Below are 19,317 nucleotides of genomic sequence, written 5' to 3'. Positions count from 1 at the left end.
TGAGTCTGCTGCTGCTCCCAGAGTGACAGCCTGGGACACCTGGGCAGCTGTTCTACTCTGTCCTAGAGGATCGCTACAAGTCAGGCTGGACTTCATAGCACCATATAGGCAAGGAGCCCTGGTAGTACCATGGGTTAAGCATTGGCCTGCCAACCAAAAGGTCAGTGGTTTGAGCCCACCAGCCGCTCTCTCCGAGATGACCAGTTTGGAACACTTTGGGGGCAGTCCCACCCTGTCCCAACAGGTTACTCTACTGTTGAGATAAGTCCTTCTGTTTTATTATTCCCAATCAGGTAGGTACCCAAGAAAAATCCCAAGTCGGTCATGGTTCCCTCCATCTGGAGCAGTTGACTAAGGTGACCAGGTGGAGGGGTGAGGTGGCACCGGAGCAGCCGGATGGCGGGGGCAGAGGAGCCCAGGACAGGTGGGGGGCAAACGGGTGAGGCGGTGGCCAGGCAGGACTGCCCCACACCAGGAGACATGGGCTAACAGGATGTCATTGGGCCCCCCCCTGCACATCATCGGCAAAACTGACCATCAAGATCTCCTGGGGGAGACTGGGGCTGCTGGGCTGGTCCCGCCCTGGTCAGCCTGCAGGGTGCCCACTCCAAATCCAGCCCCTCTGTGGCCCAGCTCACACCCACTCAGCGCATCCTCCAGCCCAGGGAGGGACTGCTCACCCCCGCCCCCGCCCGAGCCCCCGCCCCAGGCCTTCAAGGCTGATGGGAGCAGACAGCCGCACCTTCTTCCCACAGAGCGACTGGTGAGTTCAAACTGTGAACCTTACGCCAGTATGTGACCCACTGTGCCACGAGGGCCTGAGCTTCCATCTGGGAGAATCTGCGCCCCAGTCCTGCGTGAGGTTGAGGCGCAGTCACCCCTTTAACAAGCATTGTGCGGGGCGTTTGGGGGAGCCTGCCACTGCACCAGAGCCTGCCCTTGCCCCTGGCACTCTGCGGTGATTTCAAACCGCGAGAGCACCGTGATTTTGTGTGACTCTGACCCTCTTTGACACAAAGGAAAATGGAGGTGACACCAGAATTCTGGCGAGGACAGTCTTCCTGCCCCTCGAAGGTTGTCGGGGCCCTGGTGGGGCCGTGGGTTAAGGGTTTGACTGCCAACAACAAGGCTGCTGGTTCAAATCCACCAGCTGTGCCTTGGGGGAAAGATGAGGCTGTCTACTTCCAGAGACAGAGCCTCAGAAACCCTAGAGGACAGTCCCCTGTGCAATGGCGTGGACTGGTCCTTGGCAGGGGTGTGGACACGTATTTGACTCGGTTTGGGACTAGGTACTGTTACTGCTCACCCTCTTCCCATTTACACTCGGCCACCTGTCCCCCTAAGGGCCCCGAACAATGGCTCACACAGTCCCCATCCCCCATGGATGGCACTGCCTCCAGCTCCGTGTTGGGCCTGTCCTTCTTCCATTAATGGGCATCGCTGGGGGTGGCCTCTGGTGTCCCTTGATGGGCGGGCACTGATATAGGTGGCACCTTGTCCTCAGACTTCACTCTGACAGCACAAGGAACCCTCTCCGCCTTCTATAAGGTGTCCCCACACCCTTTGCCAAAGTTTCCCACATGAAGGGGTTGTTTTTAGTTCCAGCGAGGTCTAGGGACTCTGGCCTGGGCACCCCTAATAGCACCAGCCCACTCCCAACTGACCCTCACCAGTGTTTGGGCTGGGTGCTCTCCAGGGGCTATCTCAATCTTGGGAACCACTAGACAGGATCCCCAGCGAACCCCTCACCCTATAACCTTCCCCCACCACCCTTGGCCCGAGTCCGCCAGGTCTCACCCTCTGCTCCTGCCCCACCCCCAGCCTGAGTGCCGGGCCCTCGCCTGAGGGATACCTTCTCCCCCTTGGCCCCACTTAGACCCAGACCTCATGATCCAGCTATCGGGACAGGGCACCTCCCAGCTGGCCCTTCCTGATGGACAGCAGACACCTACTGCCACTGGCCAGGGAGACTGAGGAAGGCCAGCCATGTCTGAGTGGCCCTGAGCCTGAGGAAGAGGGCCGGCCCGGTGCCCCTGTGTTCACTGGGGCTGCTACCCTCCCTGACCCAGCCATGGCTACAGGCACAGTCACAATACCCCTCAGACTGACCCCCTGGGGGGATAGGGACAGGTGGGTGGGCCCAGGTGGAAGGTGGGTGCCTCCAACTGTCTGCGCCCCCCAAGTAACAACACCCAGAACCTCATACTGTGTAAGAGTCACGTTTATTTCTCACTGGACAGGGTTTGGGGGCAGCACACATGACGGCCACAGGCCAACATGGGAGACGGGGCCTCGGAGACAGGGGAGGCGGGCACTCACATATGTACAAGTGAGGGTGCGGCCAGCAGGGGAAGGAGGAGGCAAAACCTACGGGGGGGGGGGGGGGAGACACCTGTGTGGGCCCTGCAGCCAGTCTGCTCTTGCTCTGACACATTTCAGGACCCTAAGTGGGGTGGGGGTGTTGAGGGTGGCAGGGCAAGCTGGTGAGGGGGGTTGGTCTGAACACTCAGGCTAAAGTCTAGCACCCCCTTCTTCTAGGAGTTCCATGGGTCACTGGATCTCTGGAAGATGCACCCCCTCAGAGGCTGAGCACTGTCCCCCAACCCAACCCAACCCAACCCTAGGGGAAGGAAGTTACCCTCAAACCATGGTATGGCCACAGCCCAGGCAAACCCAACGTCAAACTCCACAGGGGGACCAGTCTGGACGCCCTTGTCCCCACCTCCCACTGGCACCCCACCTGGGATCCAGCTCTTCACAGGTGCAGGGGGCAATGCCCAAGACTCCCCTCAACCACCTGTGTAGGTTCCTGTTGCCCTCTGGCTCCAGAGTGGCTCATCCACAGGGGCAGAGGTGAACCATCTGTGGTCCCAAACTGAAGTGGGCACTTGGCAGTTCCGAAGGGCTAGCCTCGTCCCAGCCCCGTGCCAACATCTAGGTGCCAAGTTGAGGAACACCCCACCCCACCCCCAGGCAGCAGGTGCTCTGCAGGTTGGCTGGCCTCAGACACCTGTGTCCTGGAGTGGGGTTCAGGTTGGCTGACCTGAGCCCCTTGGACCCTCTCCTCCAGGGACCATCCCCCTGGGAAAGCAGCTTTTTGTCCTCTGTGGAGGGGCATTCTCACCATGCTTACACGTACTCCGTGGGTCGAGAGAAGAAAACGCAGACAGAAACATACTCCCAGCTAGCCCCATCGCCCCCTTCCCATTTGCTACCCTGACCGTCCCCTCAGCACTGGGTCACCGCTCCTGTTACTTCACAGCTCTGCCTCAGCTAGACTCCATTCCCAGGATGGCCTGGTTGGGGCTGGCCACGCCCAGACCCTCTCTTCCTCTAACAGATCCTGCTCACTGACCCCATAGCCCTGTTTCTCCCCAGACATGTCCAGATGGGATGTGGACTCTGCCTCCATTAGCATTAGCAGTGGTGTCCCGTTGTTCCTGTGGCCCCCTGCTTCCCACACCCAGGGACTGTGCAGGGGCGAGGCCCCAGGCCCTGCCTCCTCATCACCTACCCTGTCCCTCCGCAGACACACACAATGGGACAGTGCAGGGGCCAGGCCCACCCCACCTTGTCTGCGTCCTGGCCTCCATCCTGTAAGCATACATTTCTGTGTACACACACACACACACACACACACACACACACACGCCCTGGGCAGTGAAGGGACAAGCAGAGGTCCCCTGTCATCACCCGCCCCCCGAGGCTCCTCACTCCAGTCTGACAAAGTCTCGGCCCACCCTACCCTGACTCTCCCTGTCTCAGGTGATTGTGAGGACAGAGGGGGGAATGTGGGGGCAGGGGGCCAGGAAAGGGGCAGGGGTCTTCTGGTCAGTGAGGGCATAGGATATGAACACTCGTAACACACCCGGGGCTGGGGTCATTAGCATCGGGGCTGCTTCAGGGACACTAACAGGCGATACATGAATTAGAAGTCTGTCTATCCTTAAAAAAATATTAGACTGGCAGTTCCCTCCCCCCCACACCCACCTCCCTCCCCTTACTCCCCCCAGAGAAACCACCAGAAACACAATGCAGCCATGAGCACAGGGTCATGTGACTGCAGCTCAGCCGGGAGGGGAGGCCAGGGGCTTCTTCCCAGGATGAGGTGTTTCAGGTGGTCCGCTGTCTGGAGGGCAGGGCTGACGACGTGATGAGACACATGGGGGTGTGGGGAGGGCTGTGGCTCCACTCAGACCCTCATCTGGGCAGACCGCCTCCTGGAGAGCTTGGAGCTGCATGAGGGGGGGACAGTCAGAGGGGGCCTGCACCCCTTCTGCTCACTCTTTAGCCCCTCCCTCCAGGAAAGCCCACATCTACATTCCCCCACTATACAGGGCACAGCCGGGCTACCCCTCAGCTGGGGGACCACCAGGCCTTTCCTCCTCAGTGTCTCTGTGTGGTAGTGACCCCACCCAACCTCTCACTCAGCAGTGATGCTCAGAGCTCACATCACCAGAGGCCCCTGCTCCCCAAAACCAGGGCTGACTCTGCGAGTGGAGGGATGAGTAAAGAGGGGACCCCAAAGGCCCAGGGCCCGTGTCTTTCACCAGGGAGGGGGTACACTCGGGAGCTCTCCCTCAGGGCCTGGGCCCAGAGGAGCTTCCAGCATCCCTAAGACAGCCCCCCACAGCTCAGCTCACCACACACAGCCGAGCTCTGCTGAGGTGCCGCCCCAGGGAAGGAAGGGGACATGATGGAGGTATCACCTACACTGCTTCACTCCTGGCCAGCCTGGCCCCCAGGGGAGGATGCCCACCCCTGTCCTTGGTGGGGTCCTGGCTGGCAAGGGCACTCACCGTATGGTCCCGGCCAGCAGCGGGTTGAAGGCGTACAGCCAGTCATGCATGTCCTTGTCGCTGTTGGCCTGCAGCAGGATCCCACGGTGCTCCGTGCACACAGCAAATGTGTTGGGTGTCTGCATGGGGTTGCACACTCTGAGTCTCTTGGGGAGCACTGACCCCTGGGCCCCGGCAAGTGGGGCGGGAGCTGGTGGGACCCTTGCTCAGCACTGCCTTGGGCTTGAGTGGGTCAGGGGCCAGTGGGACCCCCGGAAAGAAGGGGCAGGGAAGCTAGAGTGAGGCTGTGACCAATCTGGAAGCCTGGTGGTCCTGGCCCCTCACACCCAGGCCTGAAAACCCTCCAGTGGGGCTCACCTTGAGCATGGCCTGCTGGTCCTCACTGTACTCCACCTGGGCGGTGGACAGGTTGAGCACAAACCTCTCCACACTGTCGCGGTCGCTATTGTACATGTAAGCATAGGGGCGACGCACCACCACATAGCGCTTGGCCCAGCCGGCCGTGTGAGGCTCCAGGAAGTGCAGGTAGCCCTTCTTGGACACGATGGGGCTGGGGGCAGAGGGGAGGAGGGGGCTTTGTCAAGTGGTCCAGACACCTAGTGGGGCCCCAACTAGGCCAGGCCCAAGGAAGGGCAGAGGGCCAATGGCAGATGCCTCCCCTGGGTCCCTGAGCCTCCAGCCCTTGTCTCCCAGCTGTAAAGGGGAACTTAGGGAAACAAGAGCCCACCCCAACCCCTGAGTCCTGACCCAGAAGAAAGGCTGGAGAGGCAGGGTTTAGGTATACCAAAGCTGTCAGGAAGCACCCTGACCCGACTCTGAGCCTTCTCCAACGCCCCTCCACCGCCCTGATTCCCAGGAAATACCCAGAGTCTCGCACCTGACTCTAATCTCCTGGATGTCAGGCACCAGCAGGCGCTGGGGCTCCTTGTCAGGCTCCGGGGCCTTGGTGGGGGAGGGAGGCTTCTTGGTGTCCACGTCTGACACTGGCTCGGGCTCCGGGCTGACCGGCCGAGGATAGAGTTGTGGGGTCCTGGGAAGCATGGGGGGCAAGACACTCAGTTGCGGAAAGGCAGGCTGCGGAGCAGAGGGACTCCACCCTGCAACAGGGCAGCCAGGCTGAGGGTGCCGAGATCCTGGGGCCTCCAGACATTGCTGGGGCGGGGGCTCTTCTATTGACCCCCTTCTCGGGATAAGCTGAAGGGTGGGGCCCAAGGGGCGGCGAGAGGTCTGCTTCTCTTCATGGAAAAGCGCTCCTCTGAGCTCAACAGAAACCCCGGACAAGGGTGTATAGCTGTGACAGCGGATGGGAGCGGAGGGGCCGGCTCCTCTGCCCAGCCAGGGCAGAAGTGTGAGCGGCTGTCACAGACCCTTGGCCCCTCACTCACTCACCTCAGGTCTGAGTTGTAGCGCCCTTCAACCAGGGAGGGGCAGGTGGAAGAAGGAGTGAGAGTGGAAGTGCCCAGAGGGGACATGGAGGGGTCTCTCAGCAGAGTGACGGACATCTCAGAGAGCTGTGTCAGGGAGAGGGGCTTCTTGTGGGGGCCTGGAAAACCCTCCATGACACACCCTCCTCCTGCCCCACTGCCTTCCCCTCTTGCTGGGCACTCAACTCAGTCTCTAGACCCCCAGAACCCCCAAGCCAGGTCTGTAGCCCCTCAGAGGACCCCCGACCCACCTCAGGTCCCCAGGCCCTCAGAGGACCCCCAACCCACCTTGCTCTCGCTGGCACTGATGCAGACGTGGCTGTGGGTGTACTCTCTGTTGAACGTGTGTGTGAGGAGGCGCAAACACTGTGGGCAGGGGGGCACCATCAGGACCCCCCAGACCCACAGATAGCCTGGGCCAGAAGGCATAAGGTCAAGGTCATACATAGCCTCCCCCCTCCCCCAGGAGATGAGGAGAGGCAGGCCAACCACAGGGTCGGGTCCAATGAGGCAAAGCCATGTTGACAGCTTGGAGATCCCTATCTACTGGGGTGGGTGGGGGTGTCCAAAGCCATGAGCTCTAGGCAGTGTGAGGAGGGAGCTATCAGAATCGAAGAACCCCCATTCCCCTCCCTTGGGAAGCTCCATCAGTGCCAGACGTCCACCCTACCTTGACAGCAAGCTCCCGCTGCCGCTCGTTGGGGGTGTCCAGGGGCGAAGGCCGGCCCTCAGCCGAGAGCGGGGAGGAGGCCCCTGAGGAGCTGTGTGACTCCGAGTCCTCGCTGCAGCCTGGGGACAGCGCCTCAGGGGCCGGCCGCTGCGCTGTCTCCAGCTTTTCCCGCAGGAGCAGGTAGTGGCGGGTCTTCTCCACCTGGGGGTGGCGGGGAGGAACGGGGCAGCTCACCCACTGCCCTCAGGTGCTCCCCCAGAACCCCCCAGACACCAGGTGTGATCTCACCTTCCCTGCCCCCCATTCTCCTCCATCTTCCTGCCCCCTGCTATTACATCTCCCTCTGCCCCCAATGCTTCCACTACCCCTGACCCCCAGGACCCCCAGATATCAGGTACAGTCCTACCTTGCCAGCCCCTCACTATCCCACCTCCCAGCCATTCCCTGAATGCAGGCCTCCCCTCTCCCAGCCCCCCACCACACTGTCCCATCTGCCATGCCCTCAGCCCCTCCTCTCTCCCACTTGCCTCTCCCCAGACCCTCTCCTGCCCCACCTCCTGCAGCAGGCTGAGCTTCTCCAGCTCCCATTGATGGTCCAGGATGAGGCTGTCGCTGCGGGGCCTCCAACCAGCCAGGTTCTCCTCTCCACGCACGTAGGCCACCGACGTATCCAGAACCCGCCGGCGCCGGCGCTGCATCCCTGTGGAGGACAGGAGTGCCTGGGACAAGTGCTGACCACTGCTGCGGGGGGGGGGGGGGGGTAGGGGGAGAAGGGTGCTGTGGGGCCGCTCCCCATCCCAGCTGTTGTCCTGTCCCCTCTAGGGTCAACATCCAGCCACTCGAATGTCCCAGGGACTCAGAAGGTGTCCAGCAGGGGGCTGAGAAATCTGCCCTCACTAGGACCCCAAAGAGGCTGCAGGACCCAGAGAGTCTGACCCATCAGCAGCCCAGGGGTCCCAGAGACCTGCCATCTGCCGCCCTTCCCCCCACCAAGTGCCCTCCCATCCCCCGCCCTCGCCCCTGTGAGACAGAGGGGAACCTACCTGGACTGCCTGCGTCGGCCACATGGCTCAGGCTTAGTTCATATACACCCGTCACGCGGTTACTGGGGAAGGGGGGGGCAATGTCACCCAGGCCAGGAGTAGCCCCCATGTCCCCTTAGTCCACTGACACAAGTCCCACCTTACCACCCAAATGGCCTCTCTAGTCACCCCTACATTGAAATCCCCTCGCACCCCAGTCCTATGGTTCCTGAAAGCAAGGAGCACCCAGGGGAAGGGATGAGCACCAGGACTCCCGCCCCCCTCTCCAAGGCCCTCTTAGAGACCTGTCTCTCCGCCCCTCCCAATCTACCTCTTCAGGACTCCAACTCCCCCCACCCTGCCCACCTCTCAGAGGCCCGCAGACTCCCACTGCCAAACAGGCTTCGGATGGAGCGGGCGGCGGGCAGCTTGGCATCTCGCGAGTAGAAGACCATGCAGAAGTCCTTGGTGACCACGGCAGGCTGCGTGCAGTTCTCCATCTGGGGCAGGCAGCAAGCCAGGTAGGCTCAGACCATGTCACCGTGCCCCATGAGGGTCCTCAGTGACCACCTGTCACAAAGCTCCTCTCCCCCCCCACCCCCAGTCTGCACCACCCTCCCAGCACCACTCACACACTGTCCCTATGTCACACAGGTCAGGCCCAGGAGAAGGTATCCTGGAAGGATGCCCCACGTCCACCATCCTGCTGCTGCCCACCCCAAGCCCTGCCACCACTCACTACAGCTTTCCCAGAGTGCCCCACTGCCAGCCTCCTAAGCCACCAGGGAGGACTTGCCCCAGCCTGGGGCCAGGGGCTACGGGGGGTGGGGGGGGAAAGGGGGCTCCAGCTTTAGCTGACCAGATCAGGGATGCAATGGCTGGTGGTGCTGCAGTCACCTTGTGACCTGGAGACAACACACACACACATACACATACCACCACCACCCACGATGAAGAAGGGAGACCAGTCTGGGCTTCACTGTGGGAGATTCGTGGGCTTAGGGACCTGAGTAACACCCTGTAGAAAGAGTGTGTCCTGGCCACCCAGGGCCCAGAGACCCCAGTCCTGTTACTGAGTCATGCCATCCTGACTCCCCATGACCCCGTAAGACAGCATAACCGCCCCTCAGCTCCTGAAGCAGCACATGGGTGAGCAGCTGCTGACCCCACCAGCCAGCATGCGGACCCCACCAGCTGACCTGAGAGCTGGCAGGAGACCCTGGGGGCAGTCAATCTGCCCAGCAGGGTGGCTGTGAGGCAGCACGGACCAGGAAGCGGGAAGCTTTTCTCCCCAACAGTGGCTAGTGGGATCCTGGAGCCAACCTTAAGATGAGCACTTGGGCGCTTAACCACTGCACCACCAGGCCCTCTCCAGGGCTCCCCAGCACCCAGTGTCTCCGAGCATGTCCCCAGGCTGGAGCAGAGGTGGCTGGGTTGGCCCAGGGTCTCTTGCCTGGATGTAGGCGGAGAGGGTGATGTAGATTTTCTCTCTGTATGGGGTGACCCGGTTCAGCAGGAGGGAGTTGTGCATGGAGCTGTCCCAGGCGGCTTCGAACTGATAGAAGGTTCTAAAAGTGAGGCAAAGAGGGGGCAAAGGGTAACCCGTGTGGTCACTCTCTCAGGAGGGACTGTCATGTGGACGGACAGACATGGTGGGGGAGTTCAAGGGTCTGGGGGACTGGTCAGTCCTCACAGCTCCATCTGGGAGGAATGAGCAGAGAAGGGAGGGGAGAGGAGTAGGAAGCAGGATGGCCAGGAGGAGGCTGGGCAGCCCAGGCCAAGCTGGCCTCAGTCTGAGTAAGGGAGTACCTTCACCTGCCCCCAGAAGAGGCTGCCTGGCTTGGGCTGGCAGACCCCCTGCATGGCCCAACCCCGCCTCCCTCAGTGGAAGACCCAGGCCTCCGGGGGAAGGGCCCTGCGAGTGGAAACCAAGTTGACGGGAGCCAGGGGCCTCTGCCCAGTGCTGAGGAGTCAGCTGTCTCTGTCCCTGAAAGAGCCATGGGGCAGAGGCGGAGCCTCCTGGGGACAAGGCTGGCTGAAAGGCCATTCAGTTCCAGCAGCCAGTAAAGCCAGCTGCTGTGATGCTGGGGTCATGGCGGCCCCTGTGTGCCCAGGTTAGAACTGGGTCCCACAGGGCTGCTACGACTGGCTGTTAGGACACAACCTACCAGACCTTTCTTCTGAGGCACCCTAGGGGACTCTACCCTCAACCCATTTGCTGAGCAGTCACACCTATCAGTCGTGTGGGGGTGCCCAGGTGCCCCAAGCCTGCCATTCGTGTGGGGCTCAAAATTTGCCTGTAGCCCCAGAGGCCCCTCACCACCCCCAGTTGCCACCAGAACATCCTCACGAGGACATAGCTCAGACCGTCAACCCCAGCACAGCCAGGCCCTTCCCACAGTCGGGGTCCCGGGCATGGCCACACTAGGGGAAAGACAGCTCCATGCCACCATCTACTCTGTAGCCAGGCCAGGGACACAGGGTCAGGGTGGGCCACTCCCACCTATCCCAAGGGAGAGTTCTGAGGAGGCGGGAGGACGGGCAGGGGCAAGGAAGTGGTGGGGGAGGGGGACTCTACGAAGCAGAGGTCAGGCAGGAAGGGTGGAAGAGAAAAGTGGGGTGTACCTAGTGTCATTTCCAAGTGACACGCTAAATCAGAAGCAACACGGGACACACAGAAATGAGTGTCAGGACAACATTGGAGACTCATGGGGCACTGACCGCCACCCCAGGGCCACCTCCCCTCTGAGACCAGGGGCACCTCCAGACATGGTGGTGCCTCATGACCCAGTGACAGGGGTGTCACAGGCATGGACAGCAACTATACACAACCTGCCTGACCTCAGCGGCCGGCCCCTCAAAGTCGTGATGCTCACTCCACCCACCACCCTGAGCCAAGCCCTGCAGGAACAGGCCCAGGGGCACTCACTGAGCCCTCCCCCTGCCGGGGTGCACAGAGATGGTCCAGGGTCTGGCCACCTGCCCACATCCGCACCTCCAGCAAGAGGTCAGAGCCCACCATGTGGTCCAGGACCGGTCCAACCTGCTGCTCTGTGTCCACTCCTGATCCTGGGGCCACACTGTCTCCCGCCTTATTCCTGGACCACTCCAGCCACTCAGGGGAAGGAGGGGCAGGCAGGAGGTTACCTAGGCCCTCAGGCTCTCTGCCTCCCTGTGCTCTGAACTGTCCTGGAGGCCACACCCAGGTCTCCTGTCCAGTGGGGCTCGCAAGCTCACATGGGCAGTGGGAGGGGGGAAAGCCAGGGCACCTGCTCAGGCGTGGGAGCAGAGCCTGGCCCACTTACTACTGGGGTGTGTGGAAGGAGCCAGGACTCACCTGCTCAGGTGTTGGGGAGGAGCCCAGATCTCAAGAGCCCTGGCAGTTAGAAGCTCAGATCCAAAAGAGAGCCAGCTCCCTCTGCCCAGCTCTTCACACTGCCCCCGCCTCCCCACTCACCACCACTTGCCCCAGGATTCCTGTGCTTGCTTTACCCAGAAGTCTTTCCAGGGGCGGGGTAGGGTGCTGGGCCCTGCCTACACACCACTCTCCTACACACTCAACACAGACAGCAGAGAGCGAGAACAGATAGAACCCCTCCCCAGGCCTGGGTCCTTCACCCTGAGAACAGAGAGTTGCCTGAGCAGGGTGCAGTCACACTGGCCAGTCCCAGTGTCCTCAGGGCCCAGTCAGCAAGTTTCTCCTACAAGGAGCCCTCCCCTACACCCTACGCACCCCCAAGCCCTGCCCAGGAGAGCACACCCACCACACCCACCAACGACTTCCAGTTCCATGTCATTTCCTTCGGCGAGTCAAGCCAAGGAGCTCTGCCTCACCTGAGTGTCTGTCCTCACCACCCCCCCCCCTGCAAGCTAGCAAGACCTGAGATCCTAGCGCTAGTATAGCCCAGTCCCCTGGGCTAACAGAGGTCCAGCTCAGGCCCCCAAGGCTAACAAGGCCTGGGTCCACAGGGCTAGCAGACCCAGGCCCCCCTGTGGGCCCTTTAGCAGTGGGCATTCCTACACAGGTGGCTACCAGGGTACAGGTGGGAGGAAGCCCAGCCTGATGCCCTGAGGGCCTCTCCAGGCCACAGCAGCCTCTGAGCACCCATAGGGCTATCTAGCCTGAACCCCCTCCAAGACCTGACAGGGCTGCCTGGGATGGTGTCCCACCCTTAAGAGACAGGCCCGCTCCACCAGCTTTACAGCTGAGGGTCTGCTCCTCACTCACAAAGGTGTGACAGAACCACCCCGGAGAAGTTGATGGTGCCCGTCACCTCTCTTTCTTCCTCAGGATCCCAGGGACACCTGGCCTCAACCCTCCCAAATGCAGAGCGAGGACACTAGCCCTGCCCAGCCAGCCACCAAGGGCCTCACAGGCAGGGGACCCTGCTCTGACTCCTGCCCTCCTCCCCAGGCCCCTACCCTGCTTTTCTCTTTCACCTTGCATGGGGGCTGGTCCTCAGCCAGGGGTGGCCACAGGCAGCCTGGCCCACATGCAAAGCCGGGCAGGGAGCGGGGACCAGAGAGTCCCTAAGGACAATGGGCACTACAAAGCAGCCAGGGCAGTGTGGGGCGGGGCTCAGGTGAGGGTGGTGGGGCAATAAGGTGGCAGAGAAGAGTGCAGGGAGAGAGAAGGCTAGTGAGTGAGTGAGCGAGCGTGTCAGGGACGCCTGACCCAGGCCTGAGAAGAGCGAGGCTGTGAGCAGGGGCTGGAGGGTGGTCAGTGGTACCTAGGCAGGTCCGAATCAAGAAACTGCCTGCAAAACACAAACAACCACAGTTAGCCAGGCGGCCGCGGGCAGGGGGCAGGCGGGCAGTGGCAGGGCCACTTGGGCAGGACCGCAATGTGCGTGCAGGGAGGGCCAGGCCAGACAGAGCGGAAGGCAGGTGTGACTGGGGTCCTGATGGCTGTGGCTGAGGAAGGCCAGTCCCCCAGGACCCCAACACTGCCATGAGCCCAGCAGGGGGCTGTGGGAGGTGTGTAGGGCCTGGCCAGACAAGTTAACACTGTGTAGGGTGGCCCTGGGGGCGTGGGCAGGGCTGGTGGTGGAGGTATTGGGGGCAGCACCATTGAAGACAGAGTCAAACCAAGGAGAGCCCAAAGAACTGTGGGTCAGTCTCTGGCCCACCCCTGCGGGGTTTCTCTGACCCTGGGCAAAGAGCAGACCACCCCCACTAGGTCAGGCTGGCCCAGAGCTGTCATGTGGGCCAGTTTCTCCCACCCGGTACAGGCTTCCTCTGCCCCTGGATGGGCTGACCACTGCCACGGTGGGTAGGCCAGCTCCAGAGCTGTCCAGCAGATGGGTCCCACCCCTCACAGCTCTTCAGCAGGAGGGAAGCCACTCCAGTGACAGGTTGCTTAGCTAGGGGTCCTCACAGCCCAGGAGTGACCCCCCCAGTCACTGTGTCCTAAATTACTCTCAGACTCGGGTGCTTGCCAGGGGATGGGAAGCCCCAGAACAAGGTTAACCTCAGTAAGCACCCACCACCCCATCCCTTCCCTGACTCCCCAACACCAGGAAGTTCTGGGGTGGAGGAAGGGTCAGGTCACTTCAAGGGCTCCAGCAGGTAGACCCTGCCCCATGGCCCACCAGCTCTAAGTGGCACCGTTGGGGTGTGTGCAGGACTCTTCTGTCCCCCAGGTTACAGGAGGACCCCATGGGGCCCCAGACCTTCTGCTCCCCCGTGCAGTGCTCAGCTTCCACATGTGGAACATCCCCCATCCCAACCCCCCAACTCTCTAGACATGGGTAGCAGGTGAGCTCTTCTGGAAGGTTCCTGGGCAGAGCCCCATCTCCCGAGCTGACTAAAGCTCTGCCCACTGCTTCTCACTGCCTCCCCACAGCCTACTCCCACCTGATGCTGAGAGGTCCCAGGTCCAGGAGACCGAGCTCCAGCTGGACCAGACCTTGGTGTTCTTCTCCTCTGGGTAAGGGTCCGTCCTGGACCCTCCATAGACAGTGGACCCTCAAAGACACTTTTCCTGCAAGATCAGGTACAACTGGCCTTGCCCCCGAGAGGCCCCATGTCGCGGCCCCAAACTGGCTGATCTCATCTCCTCACTCCTAGGGAGACCGCTCTGCAGGTGGGGGTCCCAGACAGCCATCTCAGCAGATAGACAGCTGCAGCCACCCCTCCCTCTCAAAGCCCGGTCCCCTCACACACACACCCTGCAAACTCTGGCCAAGCCACACTGACCACCTGGCAGGCAAGGCCCAGACAGGGCTCCAGCCACAAGACCTGGCCTGTCCACATTCACTAGGACCCTCAGAGACAGCCAGGGGGCCCGGCCTCCAGCTGCCGGGTGCAAGGACACCTCCTCCTAGTGTCCCAGGGCCTCGTCTCCGCTGGGCCAGAGTCTGTGCAGTGCCATCTTCTGGGATGGGCCTGAGCGTGTCCACCGCCCACAGCCTCATCATCCATGCCCACTAAGTGAGCATGGCTGCAGACAAGCATGACCACCAGGCCCCTGGCTGCCACAGAAACTGGGCACAAAAGCCCGTGGGGTAGGAGACTCACCGGTCGTCCTGGGCCGGGTGCATGTACCCAGATGACAGGATATTGAGAGACAAGATGTTGGGATCGATCAGAGACTCATCAGTTTCCGGGGTGTTTCGGATGCGACCTGTGAAGAGGAGGTAGCGTTTACCCCCAAGCCTGTACAACCTGCCCCTCCCAGGCTCTGCTTCTGGGGACCATTGCCATGCGACATGAGCATCCAGTAGGACAGGACTCTGAGATCAAAAGCCAGGCAGCATCAGCAGCTGTCCCAGGCCTCAGTCAGCTGTCTCCACCCAGCATCTGTCCTCCTGAAACCCGACGACAAACTGCGACACCCCTTCACAGAAGGGTCATGTGGAATGGATGAGCCAGTGAGGGTGCAGCATAGCACCAATGAAACAACTTTCCTCTCCCACCACTATCACAACTCCAGTCCTATCTTACAAATCTGGCTAGATCAGAACATGACACTGATACAGATAATAGCTCATGACACACAATATCTAGGACAGATAAGCTCCTCAGAACCAATCATGGGAGTAGCGATAGCCTGAGGGAAGGGGGAAGGTGGGAGAAGAAAGGGGGAGTTGATGACAATGACAGACATATACCACCACGACCCCTGAGTGATGAACCACAGAAACACGAATGAAAGGAGACAGTGGATGGTGTAACATGTAAAAATAGTCATTTATAGTATGTCAAGGTTTCGTGAGGATGGGGGATGGAGGGAGAAAAGAAATGAGCTGATACCAAGGACTCAAGTAGAAAAATAAGTTTTTAAAAATGATGACAACATATGTACAAATTTATTTGACACATGGATGTAAGGATTGTTTTAAGAGCTGTAAGAGTCCCCAATAAAATGACTTATTAACATTTTTAAAATGTGTTTGTCCCTAGGTCTTTCCCTCCACCCCCAACTCCCCCCTCTGGTTGGGGTTTCTCTCTCCTCATGTTCTGTGTCTGTCTCTCACCTCCATTTGTTCCTCTGTGTCTGTGATTCTATGTGTCTGTGTGGGTGGGGAGGCAGGTCTGTGTGGGTGTGAGTGTGTACTTGTGTCTGTGCAGGTGGATGGGCAGGTCTATGTGTATCTTTATGTGCCTGTGTGCGTGTGTGCCTGTCTGTGTATGTACCTCTGTGTGAGTGCAGGCCCCTCTGTTCCTCTGTCTGTATCTGTGTGGGTGGATGGGCTTTGTCCCCACAGCTGACAGATGGAGCATGTACCTAGAAAGTGCCACCCTACTGCAGACCAGTGCACTCTGACTTTCAATGGCCCTGAAGGACTGGACAAAGCTGCCCGTGGAGTTTCCTAGGCAGCCTCGAATTTCTCCCAGGGGCAGTTGGTGGATTTGAACCACCAGCCTTTCAGTCAGCAGCTCAAGGCGTAGCCCGCTGCACCACCAGAGTTCCTTAGAAATCACAGGCCCTCCCTCTTAACTACTGAAACACTAAACCTTTAAAAGAAAACGCCCCTCTTCTCTTTGTCATTGAGACAAAAGACAAGCCCTAAGAACCAATGGCCACAAGCCTACTCAGAGCAAGCCCATAGGACAGAGACGAACTGTCCGGTCCACAGGCTGCCACGCTGCCATCCTTACCCCTGTAGGACAGAGAGGAGCTGTCCAGGTTACCCCCGTAGGACAGGGAGGGGCTGTCCGGGTTACCCCCATAGGACAGGGAGGGGCTGTCTGGGTCACCCCCGTAGGACAGGGAAGAGCTGTCCAGGTCACCCCCGTAGGACAGGGAGGGGCTGTCCACAGGCTCTCCAGGGCTGCCATCTGACAGATGGCCTCGTTCATCTTTCTCCCTGAGTTGTACTGAGAGCACTGACAGCACACCCTGAACACCTGAGTTAGGGGCCCTCTCAGCCCATGCCTCTGCCCTGTGGCCTCGTTCTGGCAAAGCCAAAAAGAAGCCAGCTTGAGAGCTGCTTCACTGCCATCAGGTAGAGTCTAACTCAGTGACCCGGTGGACAGAGGAGCGCTGCCCCGTGGGTTTCCAAGGCTGTAATGCTATGGGAGTAGGAAGCCTCATCTTCTGAGAAGCAGCTGGTGGTTTTGAACTGCTGCCTTTGTGGTCTCCAGTAACACTTGCATTGGCCTCTGTCTATCCAAAGGCAGAGGGAAGCACCTTGCCACTGGGCCCCCTACCCCCCCTCATACCAGAGTGGCACTGACAGCTAGGACCCAGATTGTGTGGGGAGACCCAGCCCACTTTCTGGAACCGTCCTGTTTCTGAGTGCAAATTTTCCTCAGGGGACCTTCCTCCAGGTGAGGATCCAGTGGAGTCTCATAGGGGGCAGTGGGCTCAGATTACACATATGAGCAATTAGCTTGGGGTCGCAGGAATAAGAAGAGAGGTGGAGACCCCCTCCCAGAGAGGCAAACTCTGCCACCCTGAACTGGCTACAGGGCCAGCTAAGATACCCAGAAGGGTAATGGGGAGGGAATATCAACACCAGCATCTCCACAAACCCCTTAAGTAGCCCCCACATTCCTCCCGAGTTCTGCTCTGGGTCCTGTGGGCCAGGGTGATGGGGCCTCCTGCTGATCGGGTGATGGGTCAGCAGGGGGTGGGGGCAGCCTCACCTGCAGAACTAAAGCCCTGACACCCTGGGTGAGGGAGCCCATGTTCGGGACCACCACCTTGACCTCCAGGTGAGGATTGGGGGACCCTGCTCACCCACGACCAGCTCGCGCACTTCCTTCCAGCGGATATGGCTGCCTGTCTCGTGCAGCAGTGTCACGGTGATGCGCCTCTGGATGCCCTGCACGCCAGGAGAGCACCATCAGGGAACAGGACAGTGGCCTGGCCTGGGGCAGGGCTGAACCTCAGAGGGCAAGACCCACACCAGGGTAAGGAGAAGGCTGGGGAGGGACCAATATCTGGGTGAGGAAATGTGGGGTGGGGCCTAATCTGGAGGTGGGACCTAAACCAGGGGCGGGGTCTGATCCAGGGGCAGGGTTTGGGTCCTGGCAGGGGCAAAAGTATAGAAGGGGAGGGCAACCACATACCTGGTGGAGCAGAAAGGTCCCCATACAGGGCATCCCCCCTCGGTGGTCCACCACGGCTGGGATGTAACTGCAAGAGTGAGCCTGTGAGACGCTGGCCCTGCCTCCCTTGCCCCCTGGGCCCGGTTTCCACGGGCATCATCCATGAGGTGGACAGGGGTGAAGTGAATTGATCCGCTGCTTACTCTGTCAAAGGTGAAGCTGCAGAACCAGGGGGCCACCACCCATCCAGCACCTGCCCATCCCCTCCCAGGAGGGCACCACAGGGCCAGGCTGTCCCCAGAGGTTTCCCACTTTCCCTGTCCCTCATTCAAACTTGGGGGGCATTAGTAAGGTCGGACCTGAGGTTTCAGACCCACTCAGAATGAGATCCCGTACCCCATACTACCCTCTGAGTCTGTTCATGCCTCCCCCTGCCCCCTGTGCCTCACTGTCCACTCTCTTCTCTCATCCCCAAGAGGGACACGTTGGGCCCCCTGATTACTAGTCCCACAGCACTTGCTCCCCAGGTGGAGGTCCATCTGTCCGACTGCCCACACCCAGCTGCAAACATTTGCAACTGTGACCTCTGTGCGAAGGGGCCCTGGACACTCAGTTCCGGTCTCTCTACTCTGGCCCCACCCTGCCCCACCTCCACACCTGCCCCTCCTCCTCCTTTGTCTCAATCCTGCCCTCGGAGCCCACACCCACTTCACCTCCCTAACCCTACACCAGATACCCCCTACCCTACCCCAAACTGCCCCCAGCCAGAGCCTGTTCCCCCCACCCCCATACCCGTCCTTACTCTCCATTGGCCTCCAGCTCGCAGATCTCGAAGTAGACCAGCAGGTCATACTTGCAGTGGCAGGGCCCTGGGGAGGGCCTTGTCATTGTGCTGAGCTTGGTGGCTGGCACTGGGGACAAGAAGAAGCAGATAGGGTTCTGACCCACCGGTGGGGAAGGGGCACTGGGAGAGAGAGAGGGTGTGTGTGTTTTCTCTCCTGAGTCTGGAGGCAGAGGGTTTACAGGTAGAGAGGGCACCCTCCCCTCTCTGATCAACCCCACTCGACCCCACTCTGTCCCCGTTCCAGCATCTAGCCCTGCATGAAGGGACAGAAGTGATGCTGGCCTCCTCCCTGCCCAGCTGACACGGTCCTGTGCTCTGGATCCCTCCAGGAGGGGCAGGGGAAGCCCCTTTCTGAAGCCACCTCACCTCAAGAGAGAAAGCCTAGCTGGGGGAGGAACACAGCTCCTCTTGGGGGAACACACAACTTTGGTCTCAGATTCTAACACACTGGGAGTGCCCCACCCCCAGAGTCCCACACAGTGGGAGACCCCCACAGAGATCCACAGTGGGAGCCCTACCCCCCAAGTCCAAAGTAGTGGGAGTACCTCCTCCCCTGAGCCCCACACAGTGGGGCCCCACCTACCTGGCTTAGACAGTGGCATGACACGTGGGAAGTGCCGGCGTGAGGGTCTCAGGGGACTGTAGAGGAAGATGGCAGGCTGAGGGAGGACCCAGCCAGAAGGCACCCCCACCGACCAGCAGTGTTCATGGAGACCCCAGATCGCAGTGGTCCTCACCCCAGGCCGGTCGTGGAGCTTGGGGGAAGCCACCCACTCCCCAGGCTGGGGAAGGTCCCTATCTCACGTTCTCCCCTGACTTAAAAGAGGTGGAATCCTTAGGATCACCACCCCCTCGTCCAGATGCCTGGGACCCCTAGAGGCCATGGAAAGAGGGGGAGTGTCCAGACAGGGTGTCCCCTGTCTCCCAGGGGAAAATGAGGTTACTGGGCCAAGCACACGAGAACCTAGAAGCCTCTCCTGGTCCTCCAGCCCCCAAGCCCTAGGTCACCCTCACCCCTGGGCCCCAGGGGCCTCTCAGAGCTGAGGGCCTTTCTACAGGT

The 19,317-nt window shown here is 60.5% G+C and overlaps 1 protein-coding gene across 13 annotated transcripts in view; it reads right to left on the bottom strand.

The window, feature by feature from the left end:
- Positions 1–4,014: 4,014 nt before the first annotated feature.
- The window catches only part of KIF1A (kinesin family member 1A), a 51,341-nt gene continuing 36,038 nt past the window's right edge, over positions 4,015–19,317 (bottom strand). For 5 of the 13 annotated variants that reach the window (XM_075528835.1, XM_075528838.1, XM_075528831.1 and 2 more), the window contains 17 exons: positions 18,841–18,896; positions 18,216–18,324; positions 17,435–17,501; positions 17,103–17,187; positions 14,435–14,540; positions 12,646–12,672; positions 9,369–9,483; positions 8,282–8,415; positions 7,937–7,998; positions 7,448–7,593; positions 6,894–7,094; positions 6,512–6,589; positions 6,189–6,310; positions 5,677–5,829; positions 5,157–5,349; positions 4,800–4,918; positions 4,015–4,235 (listed from right to left, as the gene is read on the bottom strand). In XM_075528835.1, the coding sequence (XP_075384950.1) occupies positions 4,193–4,235; positions 4,800–4,918; positions 5,157–5,349; positions 5,677–5,829; positions 6,189–6,310; positions 6,512–6,589; positions 6,894–7,094; positions 7,448–7,593; positions 7,937–7,998; positions 8,282–8,415; positions 9,369–9,483; positions 12,646–12,672; positions 14,435–14,540; positions 17,103–17,187; positions 17,435–17,501; positions 18,216–18,324; positions 18,841–18,896 (1,816 nt within the window). In that variant the 3' untranslated portion in view covers positions 4,015–4,192. Of the gene's footprint in view, positions 4,236–4,799; positions 4,919–5,156; positions 5,350–5,676; positions 5,830–6,188; positions 6,311–6,511; positions 6,590–6,893; positions 7,095–7,447; positions 7,594–7,936; positions 7,999–8,281; positions 8,416–9,368; positions 9,484–10,540; positions 10,565–12,645; positions 12,673–14,434; positions 14,541–17,102; positions 17,188–17,434; positions 17,502–18,215; positions 18,325–18,840; positions 18,897–19,317 lie in introns of all 13 variants that reach the window. The other 8 variants (XM_075528833.1, XM_075528829.1, XM_075528836.1 and 5 more) reach the window with 3 other exon arrangements.

The sequence above is a fragment of the Tenrec ecaudatus genome, chromosome 13 (genome assembly GCF_050624435.1).
Source record: "Tenrec ecaudatus isolate mTenEca1 chromosome 13, mTenEca1.hap1, whole genome shotgun sequence".
NCBI classification, from domain to species: domain Eukaryota; kingdom Metazoa; phylum Chordata; class Mammalia; order Afrosoricida; family Tenrecidae; genus Tenrec; species Tenrec ecaudatus.
The sequence above is the reverse complement of the archived record's forward strand: the minus strand, read 5'-3'. Positions and strand labels throughout refer to the sequence as shown.